The sequence below is a fragment of the Lathyrus oleraceus genome, chromosome 4 (assembly GCF_024323335.1).
Source record: "Lathyrus oleraceus cultivar Zhongwan6 chromosome 4, CAAS_Psat_ZW6_1.0, whole genome shotgun sequence".
Taxonomy (NCBI): Eukaryota; Viridiplantae; Streptophyta; class Magnoliopsida; order Fabales; family Fabaceae; genus Lathyrus; species Lathyrus oleraceus.
Genome location: NC_066582.1, coordinates 104,083,436 through 104,103,442, shown reverse-complemented (window position 1 = coordinate 104,103,442; position 20,007 = coordinate 104,083,436). Strand labels below are relative to the sequence as shown.

General features: G+C 38.0%; 1 protein-coding gene across 1 annotated transcript; it reads left to right on the top strand.

Moving 5' to 3' along the window:
- Nucleotides 1-4,744: 4,744 nt before the first annotated feature.
- On the top strand, nt 4,745-19,880 carry LOC127073727 (histone deacetylase 5). Its single transcript, XM_051014921.1, has 14 exons — nt 4,745-5,118; nt 5,226-5,424; nt 6,363-6,509; nt 6,622-6,734; nt 7,002-7,213; nt 7,320-7,384; nt 7,502-7,672; nt 7,836-7,919; nt 10,119-10,221; nt 18,197-18,318; nt 18,728-18,921; nt 19,020-19,149; nt 19,276-19,340; nt 19,419-19,880. Exons 1-14 carry the CDS (start codon nt 4,943-4,945, stop codon nt 19,585-19,587), a joined length of 1,950 nt encoding a protein of 649 aa, XP_050870878.1. The 5' UTR covers nt 4,745-4,942; the 3' UTR covers nt 19,588-19,880.
- Nucleotides 19,881-20,007: the final 127 nt, after the last annotated feature.

Below are 20,007 nucleotides of genomic sequence, written 5' to 3'. Positions count from 1 at the left end.
GTAATACCCTCTTGTTTCTTTAGGATACCCCACAAATAAGCATCTGTCAGATTTGGGCTCAAGCTTAGTTGAAATTTGTCGTTTCACATAAACTTAGCAACCCCAAATCTTCATGTAAGACATATGTGGTTTCTCACCACTCCATATCTCATATGGTGTCTTCTCAACCTTTTTGGATGGAACACGGTTAAGTGTGTAAGCTGCTGTCAACAACGCATGTCCCCAAAAGGAGTTTGGAAGATCGACGTGACTCATCATGGATCGGACCATGTCCAACAGAGTTCGATTTCTTCTCTCAGATACACCATTCCATTGGGGTGTTCTAGGAGGAGTGAGTTGGGATAGGATCCCACACTCTTTCAGATGGTCATCAAACTCTAGGCTTAAATACTCACCACCTCGATCTGATCGAAGAGTTTAAATATTCTTACCTAGTTGGTTTTGTACTTCATTCTTGAATTCCTTGAACTTTTCAAAGGACTCTGATTTGTGTTTCATTAAATACACATAACCATATCTACTGAAATCATCAGTGAATGTGATGAAGTACTGAAAACCTCCTTTGGCTGGTATGTTCAGTGGTCCACATACATCAGTATGTATGAGGGCCAAAAGATCATTAGCTCTTTCACCTTTTCCTGTGAATGGAGACTTTGTCATCTTTCCAATTAAACAAGATCTGCATGTCTCATATGATTCATAATCAAAAGAGTCCAACAGTCCATCTTTATGGAGTTTGGAAATGCGTTTCTCATTTATGTGGCCTAATCGACAATGCCAAAGGTAAGTTGGATTTAACTCATTAGGTTTCATCCTTTTAGTATTAATGTTATAAACTGGCATTTCAATATCAAGGACATATAATCCATTGTTCATTTGAGCAGTAGCATAAAATATATCATTCAAATAAATTGAACAACAATTGTTCTTTATTATGAATGAAAAACCGAACTTGTCCAAACAAGAAACGGAAATAATATTCCTGCTAATTGCTGGTACATAATAACAGTTCTCTAACTGAATTATTAAACCACTGGGTAGAGTCAATTCATAAGTTCCTACAGCTAAGGCAACAACCTTTGCTCCATTACCAACTCGTAGGTCGACTTCACCTTTTGCCAAATCTCTACTTCTTTTTAGTCCATGCACATTTGTACAAATGTGAGAACCGCATCCAGTATCTAATACCCATGATGCAGAAGTAGATAAATTTATTTCAATAACAAAAATACCTGAAGCTGGAGTCTCTACTCCATTCTTCCTATCTTCCAGGTACTTTGGGCAGTTCCTCTTCCAGTGTGCGGTCTTACCGCAATGGAAGTATGTGCCTTCTTTTTCTATGCTTCCACTAGGCTTCAAAGCAGCAATAGTGGGTTTGGGTTTGGCAACTTCCCTGCCTTTCCCTTTATCATGTTTGAGGACAATCCTCATGTTTTGGTACCAATCCAGAAAATTTGTCCCAGACAATTTTTCCTTCTCAAGGTTTGATCGCAATATGTTGTTAGAGGTGTTTGTTGTCATGGTTATCTACATAAGGATTAATGAAAATATAAGTATCATTGACATATTTAATTAGGCCTTTAATTAAACATGCTCCCACTATTTTATTCAAAACGAATGACCCTCATCATTTGATTCGGAAAATCCCGTTGGAAGATTTTTTAGTGGGTCGAGATCCATATTTCACTTCATTCTAAGTCCGCGTAGGCGGATTACATAAAACTAGGTTATTTAGGTAGGAACTCCTTCCAATTGTATCTCATACAACTCTCGAAAATTTCAGTTGGGTAAATAACTCCTTATTCCAATCCATCATATGGATCATTCCCAACTCTTGCTTCTAAACATATATATAATCTTATTATAATTTGTTTAGTTAAGTTTGACCCATTATTTTAACAGTTGGATATTACAATTATCCCATCGCACCTTACTAATATAGAACATGCACCTCGCGTAGGCGAAACCTACATTATCCGATACTAGTCTTGATGATTGTTAAAACTTGGAAAGCATAAACTTAATATTTAATTTGAGGGAATTGCAATTATTCTGATCTCACCGTCTTGTTTATCATATAAACCGTCTCTCACATACATCAACATACATTCACATGCATCAACATACATACAAACATAATGAAACAGTTATGGCCCCTAGCGCAATTGTTCTCCCAAGCCAATGAGAGAACCTAAGCTAACCTAACAACGATCTAAGCTTCTCCAAGCAAGATCTTCAAGGTTGTCCTCCTTTGGCACTGACTTCTTTGCTTTCTTCATATCATTACATTACAAAAGAAACTCGTTTTACATACGAGGGAGTGAGATGAGAAAAGAAGTTACATTTGGGAGATTAAGAGAGAGACACGACACGCAAGTCGTATTTTAAAAGCCAAAGCAGAATAAAGGAAAACTAAGGCCATAACCGATCACCACAAGACAATAATAAACACTTTATTATTATTATTATTAATTCCTTTAATTAATTAAAACCAAATTAAATCTCGATGACCGATCACCACATTTTAATGAACAATTCATTTAAAATCAATGTCGCTTTTCGCATCAACACTTGATACTTTTAAAGCACTGAGTTAGCCGAACGGGTGAATTTTGCCTTGCGTTAACCGGTTAACCATATGCGTTAACCGATTAACACTGTTTGAAATCTGTTCAAAAAATTCTTTTCTGCCTTGCGTTAACCGGTTAACCAAATGCGTTAACCGGTTAACACTGTTCAAAAATGTCTTGGAAAACTGTTTTCCGCCTTGCGTTAACCAGTTAACCAAAAGCGTTAACCGGTTAACACTATTTGAAAAACTCAAATTTTTTATTTCGTATTGCGTTAACCGGTTAACCATATGCGTTAACCGGTTAACACTGTTCCAAAAAGTGTTTTAGAAAGCACAACTCTTGTGCAATCATAACCCCAATCGCATAACTCTCTGACAACACAACCCTTGTGCCGTCACTAACCTTGATGCACCAATTTCAGACCGTCAAACATATCTCGATTGTTGATTCAGTATGATTGATCAACACGTCATTGCTTCACCATACTAATGTCGGATCAAGAAGCAAATGACCAGTGATCGCTCAAAGGAAAACAATCATTGAGTGTTTGAATGAACGAAACGAGAACACTATATCATATATAATGTATTTTGCATCAGGATTACATATATCACATATATGACTTGATCGATCTCAATTTAATCTTTGATTCATTCTGTCTTTAATCATATTAATACAGAACAAAAAACAATTATCAGATTCATGGTTTCGTAAGTGGCTCTGATACCACTGAAGGAGAATTGCCATCCAAGGCGCAACGGAATTTTAAAATTTCTCCATTTAGTGATCCTTACGAATGGACATGATCAGTGATAGAATCGTTACCTCTTGTGGCGGTTCAAACCTTTGGTGCAGATCTCTTGTAATGATCAAAACCTTGGATACAAATCCACGGGGCGATCACGAATGTTGAACGATGACAACGTCTCTACTCAGTCCACACGAACGGATTCCTTCAATCGCAGTGCTAGCTGTTATGAATGAAGACTTTGAGTGAGAGAAAGAGGGAAACGAAACTCCAAGTCTTCACTTGAGTTTGAGTCTGAGTGGAGTGACAATGCTTCTACCCAAGGGTTCTATTTATAGAACCACTTGTGTGGGCTTCAAGCTAAAAAGCCCACTTAAGTGTATTTTGGCCCATATCTCATAATATGCCAAAATCACTTAAGTATTTGGTACCTTACCATATTTCGTATTCCACTTAAGTGCACCGTACCTTACGATGTTCCTTAGTTACTCTATCTCTCATCAATCCGTCCTTTGTGTGTGACCCTGTATGTTTTCGCGGCGTTGACAATTATATTAAATCACGCATTTAACATAATAAACAGTGAGCGGTATCTAGCAACACATCACTGCTACCCAAGTCACGAAAATGTCATGTGATCTAACAAAACCTCATGTGATAATAATTATGTGTATAATTACCCCTTTGCCCTTATGTCTATATTGAACACAAGGTATAAACCGTGTCACCCTTGTCCAGTTCAATATTGGGCCCATAGACATTTATCCTGTTACGCAGGATGGGCAAATTTCATCTAGGACACTCATGTCCCTCAGCATGCTTTGTGGAGTACCCATCAACTGTCTTTATGGTTATCCAGTTACGGACAACGTTGGATCAACAATAAAGCACTCGGCTTTACATCTAGGATCCATAATGGTTTCAGGTCGAAGAGTGGTATACACTATTATCACCATGAGAATAACTTATGACACTTTGCATAACTTTCTATATAGTATTCTCATAGCGGGTCAATCCAATATAAATATTACTCATAATATTCATACCTATGTTTAAGATTTAATAACTCTTTATCCATGATCCATGAGATGTGATCATCAGTTTATGAAGAGATATGTTGTAATCATTTGTTGGTTTGGTTTATTAGGATAAATGGAAGATGCTAAAAAAAAAAAAAAAGTATAATGGTATCATTTGATTTGCAGTTTGTTGGTCTATTTGGTAGTCTAGGAATCAAATTATTTTCAAAAATGAAATTACCCGTGGGAGTTACTAGTCTTATGGTGATAGTATTAAATTTCTACATTGAATTTGAGTACCCCTGATACTCTTTGTTAAATGAAATTTTTGCTTATATAAAAAAAAAAGTCTATCTCACATGTTTGTTGAGAAAAAAAAAATGAAGGATGAAAATATATAAAAATAAGTCTATCTCACACGTCAACTAGAAAGCCAAAAGCCAAAAACCCAAACCCCAAAGACTAAAGAGTCTAAGAAAAGTCCCCTTAAATTTCAGAATTGAAGGGAGGGAAATCAACTTCAAGAAGATACTCTTCCGCCAGGAACTCTACCTTCTGAAAATTCACAATCACTCCGAGAGAAGACGAAACGGAACGAAGCAATGAAGTCTGAGAGCGATGAAAATACAAGCACAAACACCTCTCGACGCAAAGTTGGTTTACTCTTCGACGAAAGAATGTGTAAGCACTTCGATCCTTTGGACGATTACCATCCCGAAACTCCGAATCGCATCAGGTCTATTTGGAACAAGCTTCAAACCACCGGCATTGCCGATCGGTAATTATCACATTTCAATTTCTTTCTTGTTTTCGTTCTTTCTTTCCGTCAATCTTCCATGTTCTTGAATGGATTTTGTTTTTGTTTTTGATTTTATCGGTTTTCAGTTGTGTGATTTTGGATGCTAAAGAAGCTGAAGACAAACATTTACTATCCGTGCATTCCATAAAGCACGTGGATCAGATTAAGAAGATAAGCTCTAAAAGTTTCAATTCGAGAAATAACGTTGCGGCAAAACTTAATTCTATATATTTCAACGAAGGTTCAACAGAAGCTGCTTATCTTGCCGCTGGGTCCACTATAGAGGTTTTATTCAATATTTTTCTCTATAAAATAGATAATAATGTGAATACTTAATTAATTGTCTGTTTTCAGTTTTTTATTTAATGTAATTGTCCTTGATCATGTTGATTTCCATGAATGTGTATTAAATTTTCTAGATCATTTACATTTTTGCACTCACATGAAGGAATTGATTGGAGGAAATGTTGCATCTCTTACTTTAATTGATTATTAGTACGTGTTTGTATGGCCTAGTAGGAGTTTGGTAGATTAATTTCCCTATAGGCACTTATACCCTCTATAGGACCGACACCTCTGAAATAGTGTGTCTTGTCAGTATCGGTATCCGAACCTGACACCGACACTTGTGATCATGTTTAGCTTATTCATTTTTTCAAATTATTATTGATGTCGACATGTCAGTGTCGGCATCTTATTTCCGGTGTCCGTGCTTCATAGCTTATACCATCTATGGAGTGAGAAACTTCCAAAATTTAAAGATATGAAAATAGATAACATTCACGGTTTCCAATTGTACATAGAAAAAATATTGGAAAATTGTATTTGTTCCAAAAAATCAGAAAATGATCACAAACAGGAATTTACAAATAGAAACTGGTTTGTGATTATGAACTTCGTAATGTTTTCTCTGTAGTAAATATATATTTTTTCAATTCATCTCATGGATTGTTAGAATTTAGCACAGGAAGCAAAATATTTTGTTTTTGTGGACTCTCTCTCTATCCTCTTTGAATACTTGGTAAGGTGAGTTTATGTGTTGCAGTAAAGTTGTTTCCTTGTGGTGTGGTGGTTATGGTAGCAAATGCATCTCTTCTTTTAAGTTAGCATTACTGTATATATTCAACCCTCGCTAAATTTTACACTTAATTTGATTATAATGAGCCTGGTTTTTGTTCATAGGAAAACTTCATGAGCCTAATTGAAGATCTTTTTACAAACAGGTTGCTAAAAGAGTAGCAAGCAAGGAATTGCATTCAGCTGCTGCTATTGTCAGGCCTCCAGGTCATCATGCAGAGCACAACGAAGCCATGGGATTTTGTCTGTTCAACAATGTGGCAATTGCTGCATCTTATCTCTTAGATGAAACTGTAAGTAATGTAACATCTACTATCATTTCTTTATTTACAGAGTTTTGAGCCTTTGATCAGTCAGTTAACTTAATTCCCTTTATTTTTTCTGGTTTTGTCATGTGCATGACAGCCAGAATTTGGTGTAAAGAAAATTTTAATCGTTGACTGGGACGTCCATCATGGAAATGGTACTCAAAAAATGTTCTGGAGTGATTCTCGAGTGTTATTCTTCTCTGTTCATAGGTGTGTAAATTATTCTTGTGTATTTTTTTTATTATCTTATTGATTGGTAATCTTGTATTTATTTCTTAGCACCCATCCATAGTTGTGTATAAGTTAGAGCTCTGCTAGTTAATGCCAAACGTGTTACTGTTGACTGCTAGATTGTTTCTTCCTATTAAACTGGAAATTTTGGGGTGACTTTCAGTTTAAGGATTTAACATGATCTTTTGTGTGGTTCTATCACTTTCATAGTTGAACCATAGTCATATACGTTTCCTATTCATACAGGCATGAATTTGGGAGTTTTTATCCAGCAAATGATGATGGATTTTATGACAAGATTGGAGAAGGAGCAGGTGCTGGATACAATATAAATGTGCCATGGGAGAATGGTCGATGTGGTGATGCGGATTATGTTGCAGCGTGGGACCACATCTTGCTCCCTGTTGCCAAAGAATTTAAGCCAGACATAATAATAGTTTCGGCTGGATTTGATGCAGGTTCATGGTTGCATAACTTTGGAGTTTTCTGCCATGAGTTTGGGTCAGTGGATATGATAATTATATTGATTGTTTAGGTGTAACTATGCACTTTTTTGTGTAACAGCCGTTGGAGACCCTTTGGGTGGATGTCGTATCACACCCTTTGGTTATTCTGTCCTGTTGAAAAAGGTTACTTTTTGAAACCGACTTTCTTGTTTACTTCCTTCACATGTTTATTGTAACACCGGTCTATTCTTGACAAAACTGAAACTCTGAATACTTATGCTTTTCCCTTTTATATTTCAGCTGATGGATTTCGCTGAAGGTAGGATTGTACTGGTTTTAGAAGGAGGGTATAATCTTGACTCCATTGCAAAATCAACACATGCTTGTTTGGAAGTTTTGCTTGAAGACAAGCCTATAATGGGGTCATCTGAGACCCATCCATTCGAGTCTACATGGCGTGTGATCCAAGCGGTAATAACATGTGTAACTGATATATATATATATATATATATAGTTTTCTTTTTTTTCTTTTTTCTGGGGAGTTTGTGGCAGGGAACTATCCATTTCTTGCATGCAAGTTTCGAGTCTTAGATGTCAAGCAGATTCCAATTTTGTGTTTTTGATGTGCATGCAGGTTCGCCAGGAGTTGAGTCCCTTTTGGCCTACACTTGCGTGTGAAATACCACAAAAAATAATTGGTCAAATGGCACCACCTCCGGTAACGGACTTTCCATTATTTATTTTTTTCTAGTTAATTCATTTAACGTTATATCATATTACTGTTGTGTAAATGACTTTAAAAGTTTTGTGCAAAATTATAAATTGTCAAATCCAAATTGTGTTATTGACATATTTTTCTACTTTTTTTTTTTTTGTAATTAGGTTAGATTAAAAAAATTTATACGAGATTTTATGATATTCTAACTCTCCCTTTCAAGCTGAAACTTACTGATCTTTAAGCTTTACATATATACCGTTTAAAAGAAAAAACTAACAGATGAGGCAAACATTCTAAGATATATGATTCAGATAAATCTTCTGACCTTCAATCTTCTTCTAGCATCCCCCAACAAGAAAAAATTAATTGAAAGATGTCACCCCATCAAATCAAACCATGCTGACATTAGGTCAACGCTCACTTCGGCTGCTGAAGCCCAAACTTAAAGGTGTCACACCTTAAGAAACAGAAGAGAGGTGTTAGGCCAGAGCTCATTTTAGATACTAAAAATAAAACAATTGAGTTGAGTTAGAGCTCACTCTGACAGTTAAAATTCTAAATGAAATGGATTATGGTGACACAACTTCAACAATAATAACAATCAAATTTTATCTCATTAATTGAGGTTGACCATATGAATCAAATTATACCATAATGTTCTATCAAAGATCATGTTTATATCTAATTCGTTAATCTTGAGATCTTTTTTAATAGTTTCTTTTATAATTTTTTTAGGCTTTCTTTTATCTCTGGTTGTTTGTCTCATCTCCATCTGATTTTCTCTCCATACAACAAAATTTGCATGCCTTCTCTCTACATATCCAAGCCACCTAAATCTATTTTCCACCATCTTTGTTACTATAGGTGCTACCCTAATACTCTAAAATTGTCATTTTTAATCTAATCTTCTTTATTTTAAAAGTTAAGAAATGTGGTTGGTCTAACTGAACTCTACAAAACCGGTTGATAGAGTGAGGATTGCCCCCACTTATAAACACATGTTCATGCCATATATTATCCGATGTAGGGCTCTTAACACCCCCCTCACGCTCAGGACTAGACAACTGGAGTGTGGAAATAAATGGTGGGTGACCCAATAGCGGAAACCATAGTAGGTGGCCCACCGAACCTTAAACGAGGCTTTTGATGTTAAGAAATGTGGTTGAGCCTAACTCAATCCTACAAAATCGGTCGATAGAGTGAGGATTGCCTCCATTTATAAACACATGTTCAGGCCATATATTATCCGATGTGGGACTCTTAAACACTTACCATACATCCAACACAATATCCTCATTTCTGCTACACTTATTTTATTTTCATGTTAGTTCTTAACTGTCCAACAATCTATTCCGTACTACATCACAGGTACTTTTGTGTCACATAAAAAACACCTGAGGCATTCCTCCATTTCAACCATCCAACTTGAATTCGATGGTGCACATATTCTATTTCTCTATCCTTTTGTATTATAAACCCAAGATACCTTAACTATATGACTTGTGGTATGATATGGTCTCAAACTTTCATCTCCAGGTTATAAATACTTTTTCTTTTGCTAACTTACATTTCATATACTCCTTACGGCCGTTGACGGCGGTGTGCGTGTTTATCCACGACGGATGGTGGTGATGCGTTTGAGTACATGATATGTTTTTGGAGTTGAAAATTTTGGAATTGCAAAAAATAAGAGATTCAATACTATCTATGACAAAATATGCATTGGATAATTTTTCGGGTGATGGTTAATGGTAGTTGACGAGGATACAAATTAAAAAGAAAAGGGAAGATATTATTATATTTTCAATCTTCTAAAAACTCTGTGACAAGACCAATCAAAGTGGATCAAAATAAGGGGATCGAAATAGGTTCTGATACCATACTGAAGTTGAGAAAAAATATTATTGATAATAGTTTTATATTGACTTGATACCAAAGACTCAATACCATCCCTATTTATCATGACTATAATATTAATTAATAAATAATTCAAAATCTGATATAGATATACTCTAAATTCTAAATTAATATAAAAGATATTATGCGATGTTTGATGATATTCTAACAGATATAATGAGTCCTGTACGTGTGATTTGTGAATGATTCTAGAGAAACATGAATTTTATAGCTTAATTTGTTTCTTTTTTCGTACATCCATTCCACCCATCAACAATTCTTTCTTTAACTTTGTCTTTGCAGCATACTCTTGTATCAAGCTCTGACTCTGAGACCGAGGATGACAAAGCTACGCTCAAATTAAAAAATATTGTAGACCTTCTTTCCAAGCTTAAAGTTGATGCAGGTTCACACCTAACGTAACATTTAAAATTTGAGGCATACTTTGGAGGTTTAAATATATTTTAATAAAATACAATGATTGACTACTTATATTGTGGCCACCAATGGTGTGTGAGCCTAGGTAGGTCTTCTAGATTGGATTTGCTGTTATTGCATTGAAAGTGGGGGGCTTAGCACAAGACAACAACATTTGAATACAAGAGAACAAAACATGCAGAGATTAAAATAATACTCAATGTTTGATAATTAAAGATGTCGATCATGCACTTTCGGACAAGACACACTTTAGGTGACTTTGAGTGCCTTGTACGGAAGAGCATTGTTCAAGTCCCACTCTAAACATTGTTCGTGAAAGTTAGGGGGCAAGATGGCGCCCCATTGTCCCAAACGGAACAAATGCCGCCCCTTCTTCCCTTTGACTCGTGGTGATCATTTGGATATAACTTTGACTACCTTACTCTTGTTGGGAGAGAGACGATTCAACTCTTGGACAATTTTAAGGTCATGAGCTTCCGTACCATAATTATATTAGATCGAAGAAAAGACAGCGAGATAGACAAATATTTGGTTATGTTTATGACCAAGAAGGTTGAGTGTCAGGAGCAAGGGACAAACAATCCCAAAAATCGCTAAGAAGGCCTTGTTACAAAAGGAAACAAGAGACACGTTGAAGACAACGCCCCGCACGAGTCCCACCCCCTAAGATCTAGAAGCAAGGCGAAAGTTTTCCCCAACCCCAAAGGATAGGGCAACCATAGTCCTTGAGGAAGACATAATGGGCAAGCATTCTTCTTCAATTAGGGATGACTCACCCCTCAATTCTTGATGTGGAATGTTCCAACATTTGATGCCATAAAGTTTGCTGGCGCCTACCTCCCTTTTCCTGAATATTTTCCTGGTGACTATCAAACCATCTGTAACATGAAACCTCATAAGTTGTATGACACCTCTTACGTTGTCTTCCTTGGTGGAAAACCACTTGCTATGGAGCGAGTCCAACGTGAGAACCACGCCCAAGCCGGATGAGTTGAAATCCAAAGCTCTCCATTTCCAAAGAAAATTTTGCTAAAGGGCAAGAGATAGTGAAGACCCTTGTCAAAGAGAAGGAGGATTTGAAAGCCAACCTTAAAACAACGGTGTTAGAGGCCCAGGCTCTCGTCGTCTCTGAGAAGAGTCTGAAGGAGTCCCTCGAGGATGTCCTCCGCCTTCAGAAGAAGCTGGAGGGAGATGACCAATATTTCGACCGTGCGAAAGAGCAAATAACCTTTCCTTATCCTGAATTTCTCAACATAAATAAATAATCGTCTCTTGGGCGACAATAATTTCTCAATGAGAATTCAACATAAATAATCGCCTCTTGGACTACAGTAATTCCTCCATGAAAATCCAACATAAATAATCGCCTCTTGAGCAACAAGGATTCCTCCATGAGGATCCAACATAAATAATTTCCTTTTGGGCGGTTTTGATAAGATTCTCAGTTTCGGTTCTCAATTTCTACGAAAACAAGAGCAATAATTTTTCAAAATTCATATAAAAACAAGAACAACAGTTTTTCAAAATTCATATAATTACATATGCGTCTCATTACAAGCCCCCCGGCCTTACTACAAAGCGTGGGGAAAATAGTGTCCCCCCACTCGAAATAAAGAATGTCTTAAAATAAATCATACAACCAATATAGATGATATTTTGCCTTAACCAATCCAACGATAAATTTAAACTAAACGAAACATGACATAACACCTAATGAAATTAATAGACTCTAAATGACATCTTCGTCCGCCACCTTTGTAAGAACAAAAATTGTTCTACAACAAAGATTCCATGATTTTGATGATAACAAAGGATGAAACCAAAAATGGCACCCTAACGAAAAGTTTCTAAGTGTGCAGGGTTCAGATTGGATGAGTGTCTAGAGTCAGAAGAAGACTTTGTCAGATTCAAAAGAGGTCCCTCTAAGCATAAGTCTTCAAAGGCAAAGAGAGCAAGAATAGGAGAAACTTCTAGAACCAGATCTCCAGCGCCTCTGCAAGAAACTACTGGTACGTCTGCTCCCTCTATTCCCTCTGAACAGCTTATGACTTCTTCTAATCCTCTCCCAACACCACCCATATACACAACCTCTGAAACCCCACCTTCTACAACCATAACCTCACTACCTCCACCTCAAATTAATCTTGCCCAAACATCTTTACCACGTTCTGAAGAAATGAGCCAAACCACTCCCTCTTCATCATCTTCAGCCCCAGAATCACCCCCATACCTTGACCTCTCCTCTGACCAAGAATACTCTGATCCTAACTCTCCAACCTTAGCCCAAATTCAGGCTCAAAACCTTGCTTCACAACAACCAACACAATCTGAAGCAACTTCACCTCCCCCAGAACAAACAACCAACATACCTTCTGAACCTGAACCTGAAGCTGAAACTGAACCTCTAACACTAGACTTAAACCCTCTTTACGCTTCACCCCAAAGATCTGAACCTCAACCTGAAGCAGAACCTGAACCTGAAGCTGAACCTGAACCTGAACCTCTAACCTTAAATCTCAGCCCTCCAACCTCTTCACCTCAAACCTCTGAACCTGACCTTTCTATACCTACCCTTGAGGAAGCCATAATGCTGTTCGCAGGGGCTTCAGTACAAAAGGTCAAGTCTCTGATCATTAACTCTGAAGTCAGTGATGATCCTGACTCTGTAAGGACACACTGGAACAGAGTCATTGGCTGGATGACCTCTGAGGCTTTTAAACTGAAGCACATCTCTGAACAAGTCAGAAACGACTTTATCAGAGATGCTGAGGCAAGACTCCAGGAAAGACTTGCAAGAGAAGCTGAAGCCAGAAGACTGGAAGAAGAGAGACTAGCAAGAGAAGCTGAAGAAGAAGCCAGAAGGCTGGAGGAAGAAAGAGCAAGGGAAGCTGAAATTCTAAGGGTAAAGGAAGCTGAAGCTAAAGCTCTGGCTGATGCTGCTGCTGCTGCCGAAGCTGAGGCACAAGCTGCTGCCGAAGCTGAAGCAAAGGCCGCTGCTGAAACACAGCAGGCTCTGACTCAGGGGGAGTCCTCATCTGTTGTTCCTATGGTTCTCCAGACGCTGGAAGAACTGAAGAAAGATCAGAAGGAACTTCGTGCCAGAATGGATAAACAAGACTCTGTCAACGACAACATTCAGAACATGCTGGCTCTATTGCTTCAGAGAATGCCTCCGCCTCCCAACCCTTAGGCACTTAGGATTTTGTTGCTTTGCTTTCTATGTTTCTGATGTTTACTTGTTCTTTTTGTCTCTGTTGCTTTTTATCTGAATACAATGTTTTTCTCTTGAATTATTATTATTTTTGCTAATGTCTTTTTGATTCTGACAAAAAGGGGGAGAAGTCATTAATAGCTCTGATGAAAATAATGTCTAAATACCTTAAGCACTCTGCAACATATTTTTCTTAAAAATAAATTTATCTAACTCTAGACTTAAGAAATTGCAGAAGGTATTAAGAAACCTCATTGCTTGGAAGCTCTGGTAAGAACTTCTGAACTCCCTAGCCTATCTCAGGGGGAGCTCTTGTCTATCTGATATGATATTATTTATGTTTCATCTGCTAATTAAGTTTGTTTTGTCATCATCAAAAAGGGGGAGATTGTAAGAACAAAAATTGTTCTACAACAGATTCCATGATTTTGATGATAACAAAGGATGAAACCAAAAATGGCACCCTAACGAAAAGTTTCTAAGTGTGCAGGGTTCTAAGGAAAGAAAGAAGAAATCATCAAATACAGAATCATATCAGATACAAATTATCAGAAGACCAGAAGCATCTGAAGTAGAAACACTTTCTGGAAAGTCTAACTCTGAGCAAAACAGCAAAGTATCAGAAGCATCTGAACAAGAAGTACGCTCTAGTAGTTCTAACTCTGAACAGCGTATGTCAAACTTCAGAAGTTCTCAGCGCTATCTGAAGTAACCATCAGAACTCAAAAGAAATCAACATCTGAAGTTAGATAGCAAGATTCCAAGATTCTCAGATACACGAAGACTCTGATCATGGAATTGCTAAATAAAAGAAGAGTAACGTTAACGTCAAGTAAAGATTTGCAAATGGATTTCCTAATACAGAAAGAGACGTTAATCTCCAATTTCAATAAAGAAGGTACTATATGTGGTAAGTAGTCATTTCAAGGAGAGAAAGTTACTCTGACAAGAAGCTATCTAAGTTATGGCGTAAATTCATTTTATTATCCATCAGTTTCAACTACTACCTCACTGATATATAAAATGGGCTGCAATCAACATTGAAGACACAAGTAGCAAGAAAAATACTGAAACATCAACGCATACAAAAACATTCTTACTCTTCAATCTTCACGAAACTGTTGCTTGAAACGTGAAACATCTTTGTTCTTACTGTTGTAATATTTGCTTATCTTAGAAGCACTCTAGATTACATAAGTTTTATCTTTGTTGTATTTCCTCAAGTGACTCTGTGTAGTCTGTATACTTGAGAGGACTAAGAGATCTTTCTCTTAGACGTTGTTTGTAATCAATCTTTCAAGATTAGTGGATTAAGTCCTTGTTAAAGGCGAAATCACCTTGGCCGGGTGGACTGGAGTAGCTTTGTGTTATAAGCGAACCAGTATAAAAATCCTTGTGTGATTTTCATTTTGAAAAAGCACTTATTTTCCAAACAATTCAAACCCCCCCTTTCTTGTTTTTCTCACCTTCAACCTTCATGCTCCTCTGGAAGAGGGCATTCAAATCTATTGAGAGCCATCTTATCTGGTTCTGTTTCGTGCTTCAACTCTACAACATTCCCTTCCTATGCGTCGCCCTCTTCAGCTTTAAGCTATCCAGATAACACCTCCTTGCAGTCTTCTGCCCCCTAGATAGCCCTAACTCACCCATCGGACAGCGAATACTTCATACATAGGTACAATGTGGACAGGGTGGCTCCTAACTGGTTAAAAGCAGGCCGCCCTATGATCATGTTATATGGAGAATGCACATTTGTAACAAAGAAGATGATCTCAGCGGGTTAAAAGCAGGCCGGCCTATGACCATGGGGTTGTTATCTTGCAAATGGATGTCTGATGCGTACCTTTCAAAGGTGATCTCAAACTCCATAGCCTTCTACAGTCAAAATTTGGCGTGCATACCTTTTGCAACCACAGCTAGTCTCCCTGCCTTCGGCGAACCTTGCGGCTATTGTGTAAAGGATGTGACATACGAGCTTGTCTTCGCCTCCCTTGCTTGGCTCCTTGTCCTTCTTAAATCTAGGGCTTCCAGAGGCATCTCACTCTTGAGAGCTAGAGCTGCATGGTGTCTTGCCTGGTGTCTGGGTGGAGCCGCCTCTGATGTATTTCTTCAAGTGACCTTCTTGGATGAGGCATTCAATCTCCTTTTTGAGGTGGTGGCAGTCTTCCGTGTGGATGCCCTTGACCTTGTGAAACCTACACCTCATGCTGGGTTCAGGCCCCATGATGTCTGACTTAGGGTTGGTGGAAGAAGAATATCGTGTGTATGGAGGACCACCATATCTGCTCACGGCGAGTAATCATAGGCGTGAAGTTCTCTGTAGGCCTTCCGCTCCGTTTGAAGGCCACCCTATCTCTAACCGGCGAGATATAGTGGCTCTTGCATGACTGTTGCGAGTTATTAGGATTGCCAGTTGTCTAGGGCTTCTCGGTGGTGCTCTCCTTGTCTTTTATATAGCACCTTGTCCGTGTCACTACCTCCCCAAGGAAGCAGCAGGGTTCATGTACCACCTTAATGCCGCATCCTTGAAAGTGCTAGAGAGAAGCTTGCGTTTCAGGGAATCAGAGGCTCTAATATTTTCCATATGTTTGTTGATGGAGGCGACATGTTCTTGGAGGTTGTTGCGATGGCGGCTTGAAATTCTCTTGTACTGGTGCCGCCCATATTTCATCATAGAGAGGTTGGGGTCTAGAACCTCTGTCTCCTCAGGAGGGTCAGTCCAGCCTTCTGTTGTCTCTGATGAACGTGAAGGACTTTGTCCTCCAAAGTCTGATTTTGGCGATGCAAGTCGTCCATGACGACACGCATTTTAGCTATGGTGTTTTCATCGCCCTCGGAACTACTATTAGTTAGAGTTGCTACGAGCTTGTTCACCATATTTACCATATTTGATTGAGGGGCGAAGATGTGGACAACAACCTCATCGTCTGATGCAATGGTATCCCAGGTTAGTTTTACTAGGGCCTCACGGTGGGTGACAATTGTACTTGCTAAAAGTATAGTGAGTGAGAATCCCTAGTTGTGTAGGATTGTATGAGGATTTTATGGTTGCTGTTAGTGTTAGAGCAAGTTCACGCAGAGATGGTGAGAAACTTTGTATCTATGTGGTTTCTGAGTGAATTGCATGTCTCCTCTACCCTGCGGTTGGGGTATTTATAGAGGTCTATTGAGCCTAGACTCTTGAACCTATGGGATGGTTATTCAACCCCTCTTAAAAACATGAAACCGTTATTCCCCCTATTCTTGGGGGAACGTGGCTTTACCCTTTGACCAAGCTTCCTTACCGTTAATGGTCAAAGTCACATCAATTCTCATGTTTCATAAGTGGGCAATAGGTGGTTTTTATCCAAACCCAACAGAGGATGGGTGTTGCGACCAATGGGCGAGTGTTTACCTCCAATAAGTGATGTGTGGCATTGTATTGTCTCCTGTGGGTGAGTGTTACCTTAGTAAACTTTATATTATCTTCTGTGGGCCTTTTACAATTATACTCGTAGAATATCCAATTGGAAGATTGTTTTGGCGAGTGCACGGCCCTCGAGGTGTTGTCTTCAGATTCCTTCATGTACTCCTCAAGGTTGTATTTGGCTTCTGCTTCGAGTCATTTGAGAAAAGGTGTTCAGAATCCTCTCTGGCCCCTGGGGTGTTGTTTGCATATCCCTTTATGTACATCCCTCAATAATGCTTGTGTCATGCTGAAGGGGGAGACTTGATGCCATGTATCTATGGGGTAAGGTGAAGAAATGAGATATCTCGGTGGACGAAGACAACGAAGAGAGCAAGAGCAGTGACGGAAAAGAGAATGGCTTTCCCAAAATACCCAAGTTTGAAGATGATGCTCAAGCTCAAGATGGAGAGGTTGATGTCATTTATACAAATGTCCGAGGCCATTGCTTCGGAGAATACTCATATTTAAATTGTACTGCTTTAACACTTTTCTTTTGCCTTTCTAAGTGTATAAGGGAGACTGGTTATTTTGTTAGACCCTGATGCCCATTATTTTCGATAAGTATCCTTGCATCCTCAGTCTCTCTTGGTAATGTTTTTGTTGGTATTATGGTTGTGTTGTTTAATTACTTTCTTAGAGTAAACCTACCCAGTTGTTTCTTTCCTCTGGAGGAAACCTTCCAAATGGTGGGCATCTTTCAGCTCAGGTCCAGCACTTTGTCACATTTTGGATCCATTTCATAATTTGGCTCTAGGGTCCTACCTATCACCCTACAACAATGCCCATATTCAATGATAAAATCCAATTATTTTTTGAGAATCTGATCATTATCCTCATTAACCACCACCAAAGGTGGTAGCGCCACCAAAGGTGGTAGCGGTTGCAGAACTGGCCCTAAGGCATTCCTCAGTTGCAATTTAGCATGATAGGCCATTTAAAAGTTTCAATAGAATCCCTTGATTTGCAGAGGCAGTTATAAATTGCCAACTGTTGCCTTCAACTAGGTCTTTTCACGTGATTTGTTAATGCTTGCCCTGTAATCATGAATCAGGGGCATTGGGCTAGTTTTTAAATTAGTTTCATGGACCTTTGTAGGTCCCAGGTCAAGTCCAGTAGGGGTCATGTAATTGTAAAGCTCAATAGCTATAAGACATGGTTGGCAGAAACTTATATATTAATATATATATATATAATATATATATATATTATATATATATATATATATATATTATATATATATATATATATATATATATAACTTGAGAAGCTCTATGCTTGATGCAGATAAAGAGTCAGATGCCTCTTATTCCTGGCGATCCGAGTTGTCAAATGTTTACATATGGTATGCTTCATATGGCTCAAATATGTGGAGGCCAAGATTTGATTGCTACATAGCAGGTGGACAGGTAATGCATTGTTGACATCAATTTGTTTTCTTATCTTGTATTACATATTTTAATGATAATACAGTAATGAAACAAATGATTATATTTCCTTCATTTCAATCATTCCATCAGCATTTAAATTATTTATTATTATACCGCAGTCCAGTTTGAAAACTATTGATATTTGTTAGCCTTTGCCATGTTTTCATAAGTGTTATCAAATTGCCGCCTGTTAAGGAAAAATGATATTGTAATTTGCTGTAGGTGATTAATAATATAAAGAGTGAGCCCCTTGTATCTGACAGGATTAGGTCTTGTGGTTTCAGGCTTCAGGCTTTAGAGCAACACACCTTTCATTTCTTGTTTCCATGCTTTCTTTTTCTTCTGCTGTCTGTTATATTTTTATGAAGATTCAAAAAGTGATATGCAGGTGGAAGGTATGCAGAAGCCCTGCTCTGGTTCAGTAAACAAAACTCTTCCGAATGAGATCCTTTGGAAGACTTTCCCCTGTCATATATTTTTTGGACGTGATTCCTCACGTTCATGGGGTCCTGGAGGTGTTGCTTTTCTTAATCCTCAGACAAACTCTCAGCACAAGACGTACATGTGCCTGTACAAAATTTCGTAAGCAAATCTGTCCTGCAGTTCAACTCTGCATTTATTTGCCTAGAACCTTCCTCTTTCAAAGAGCTTGACATTGTTGGGATCCTCACTCATTACAGGTTAGAGCAGTTCAATGATGTTTTATTTCTGGAAAATGGTTTAGGCCTTGATGCCGATTCTTCTTTATTTGATATGACTACTCTGAATGCCATATCTAATAAGGAATTCAGTTCTCAGGAGGTTATCAAGGTATATTTATTGTCCCTACTCATTTTCTGAGTGATTATTGCTTATATATTTTACTTCACTGTTTACTTAATTAAGTGTGTGCGTCTTCCTTCTTGGTAATGACTTCTTTCTAATAATGTCGTGCAGGATATTTGGTATGGCAATGTTGTCTACTTAGGAAAGGACCAGGACATTCCTATAATTACTATGACGTGAGTAACAAATTATAGTTTCTAATTCTCATACTTGGGCGACTTTTTGTATTTTATACTTATATTTACATGTTCTAGGTGTTCGGGTCTTGATATTGAGCGCTTCAAATCTAGGAAGCTACCATTGCGCCCGCCTAATAAATCGTATGCCAATACCTTAATAAAAGGGTTGGTTGAGGGAGAACAGCTCTCAGAGGAGGAAGCCATTGCTTACATAGATGCTGCTGCTACTGCTGAATTGTTGTGATTTGCATAAAATTTCTTAAACAGTTCACTGGTTCGTATTTGCATAGATAACAAGGCCATATGGTAGTGCTTCAACGCTCTACACATTATTTTGTAGTTTTGTATATACCTGTGTGGGTGCTAGTGCTGATGCACGCGCATTGCGTGTGCATTTATGCTTGAATGGATTGCATGCATACATATTTTGTAAATGTTGACACTTAGTCGGTAACTAGAATATTGAAGACAGATTAATTGTCTGAACGATTCAATTGCTGCTACATTTATCACCAATGGTATCCATTTTTTCTTTCACGTCTGCCAGCTTTGTTGAAATTGCTTCCATAGTCCTGTTGACCTTGTAGTGCTGTAAATACCAGTTTAGAGTCATTCCCTCTATACTTAAACTAGCGCGTAGTATTAAAAAAAAAGCTGTTTAAAA

Excerpts from the sequence above, each read along its gene's own strand:
- LOC127073727 (XM_051014921.1), top strand. The coding sequence starts at position 4,943 with ATGAAGTCTGAGAGCGATGAAAATACAAGCACAAACACCTCTCGACGC. Across the intron at positions 7,385-7,501 it reads ATTCTGTCCTGTTGAAAAAG|CTGATGGATTTCGCTGAAGG; the intron begins GTTACTTTTTGA and ends TTTATATTTCAG. Across the intron at positions 10,222-18,196 it reads CAAGCTTAAAGTTGATGCAG|ATAAAGAGTCAGATGCCTCT; the intron begins GTTCACACCTAA and ends TGCTTGATGCAG.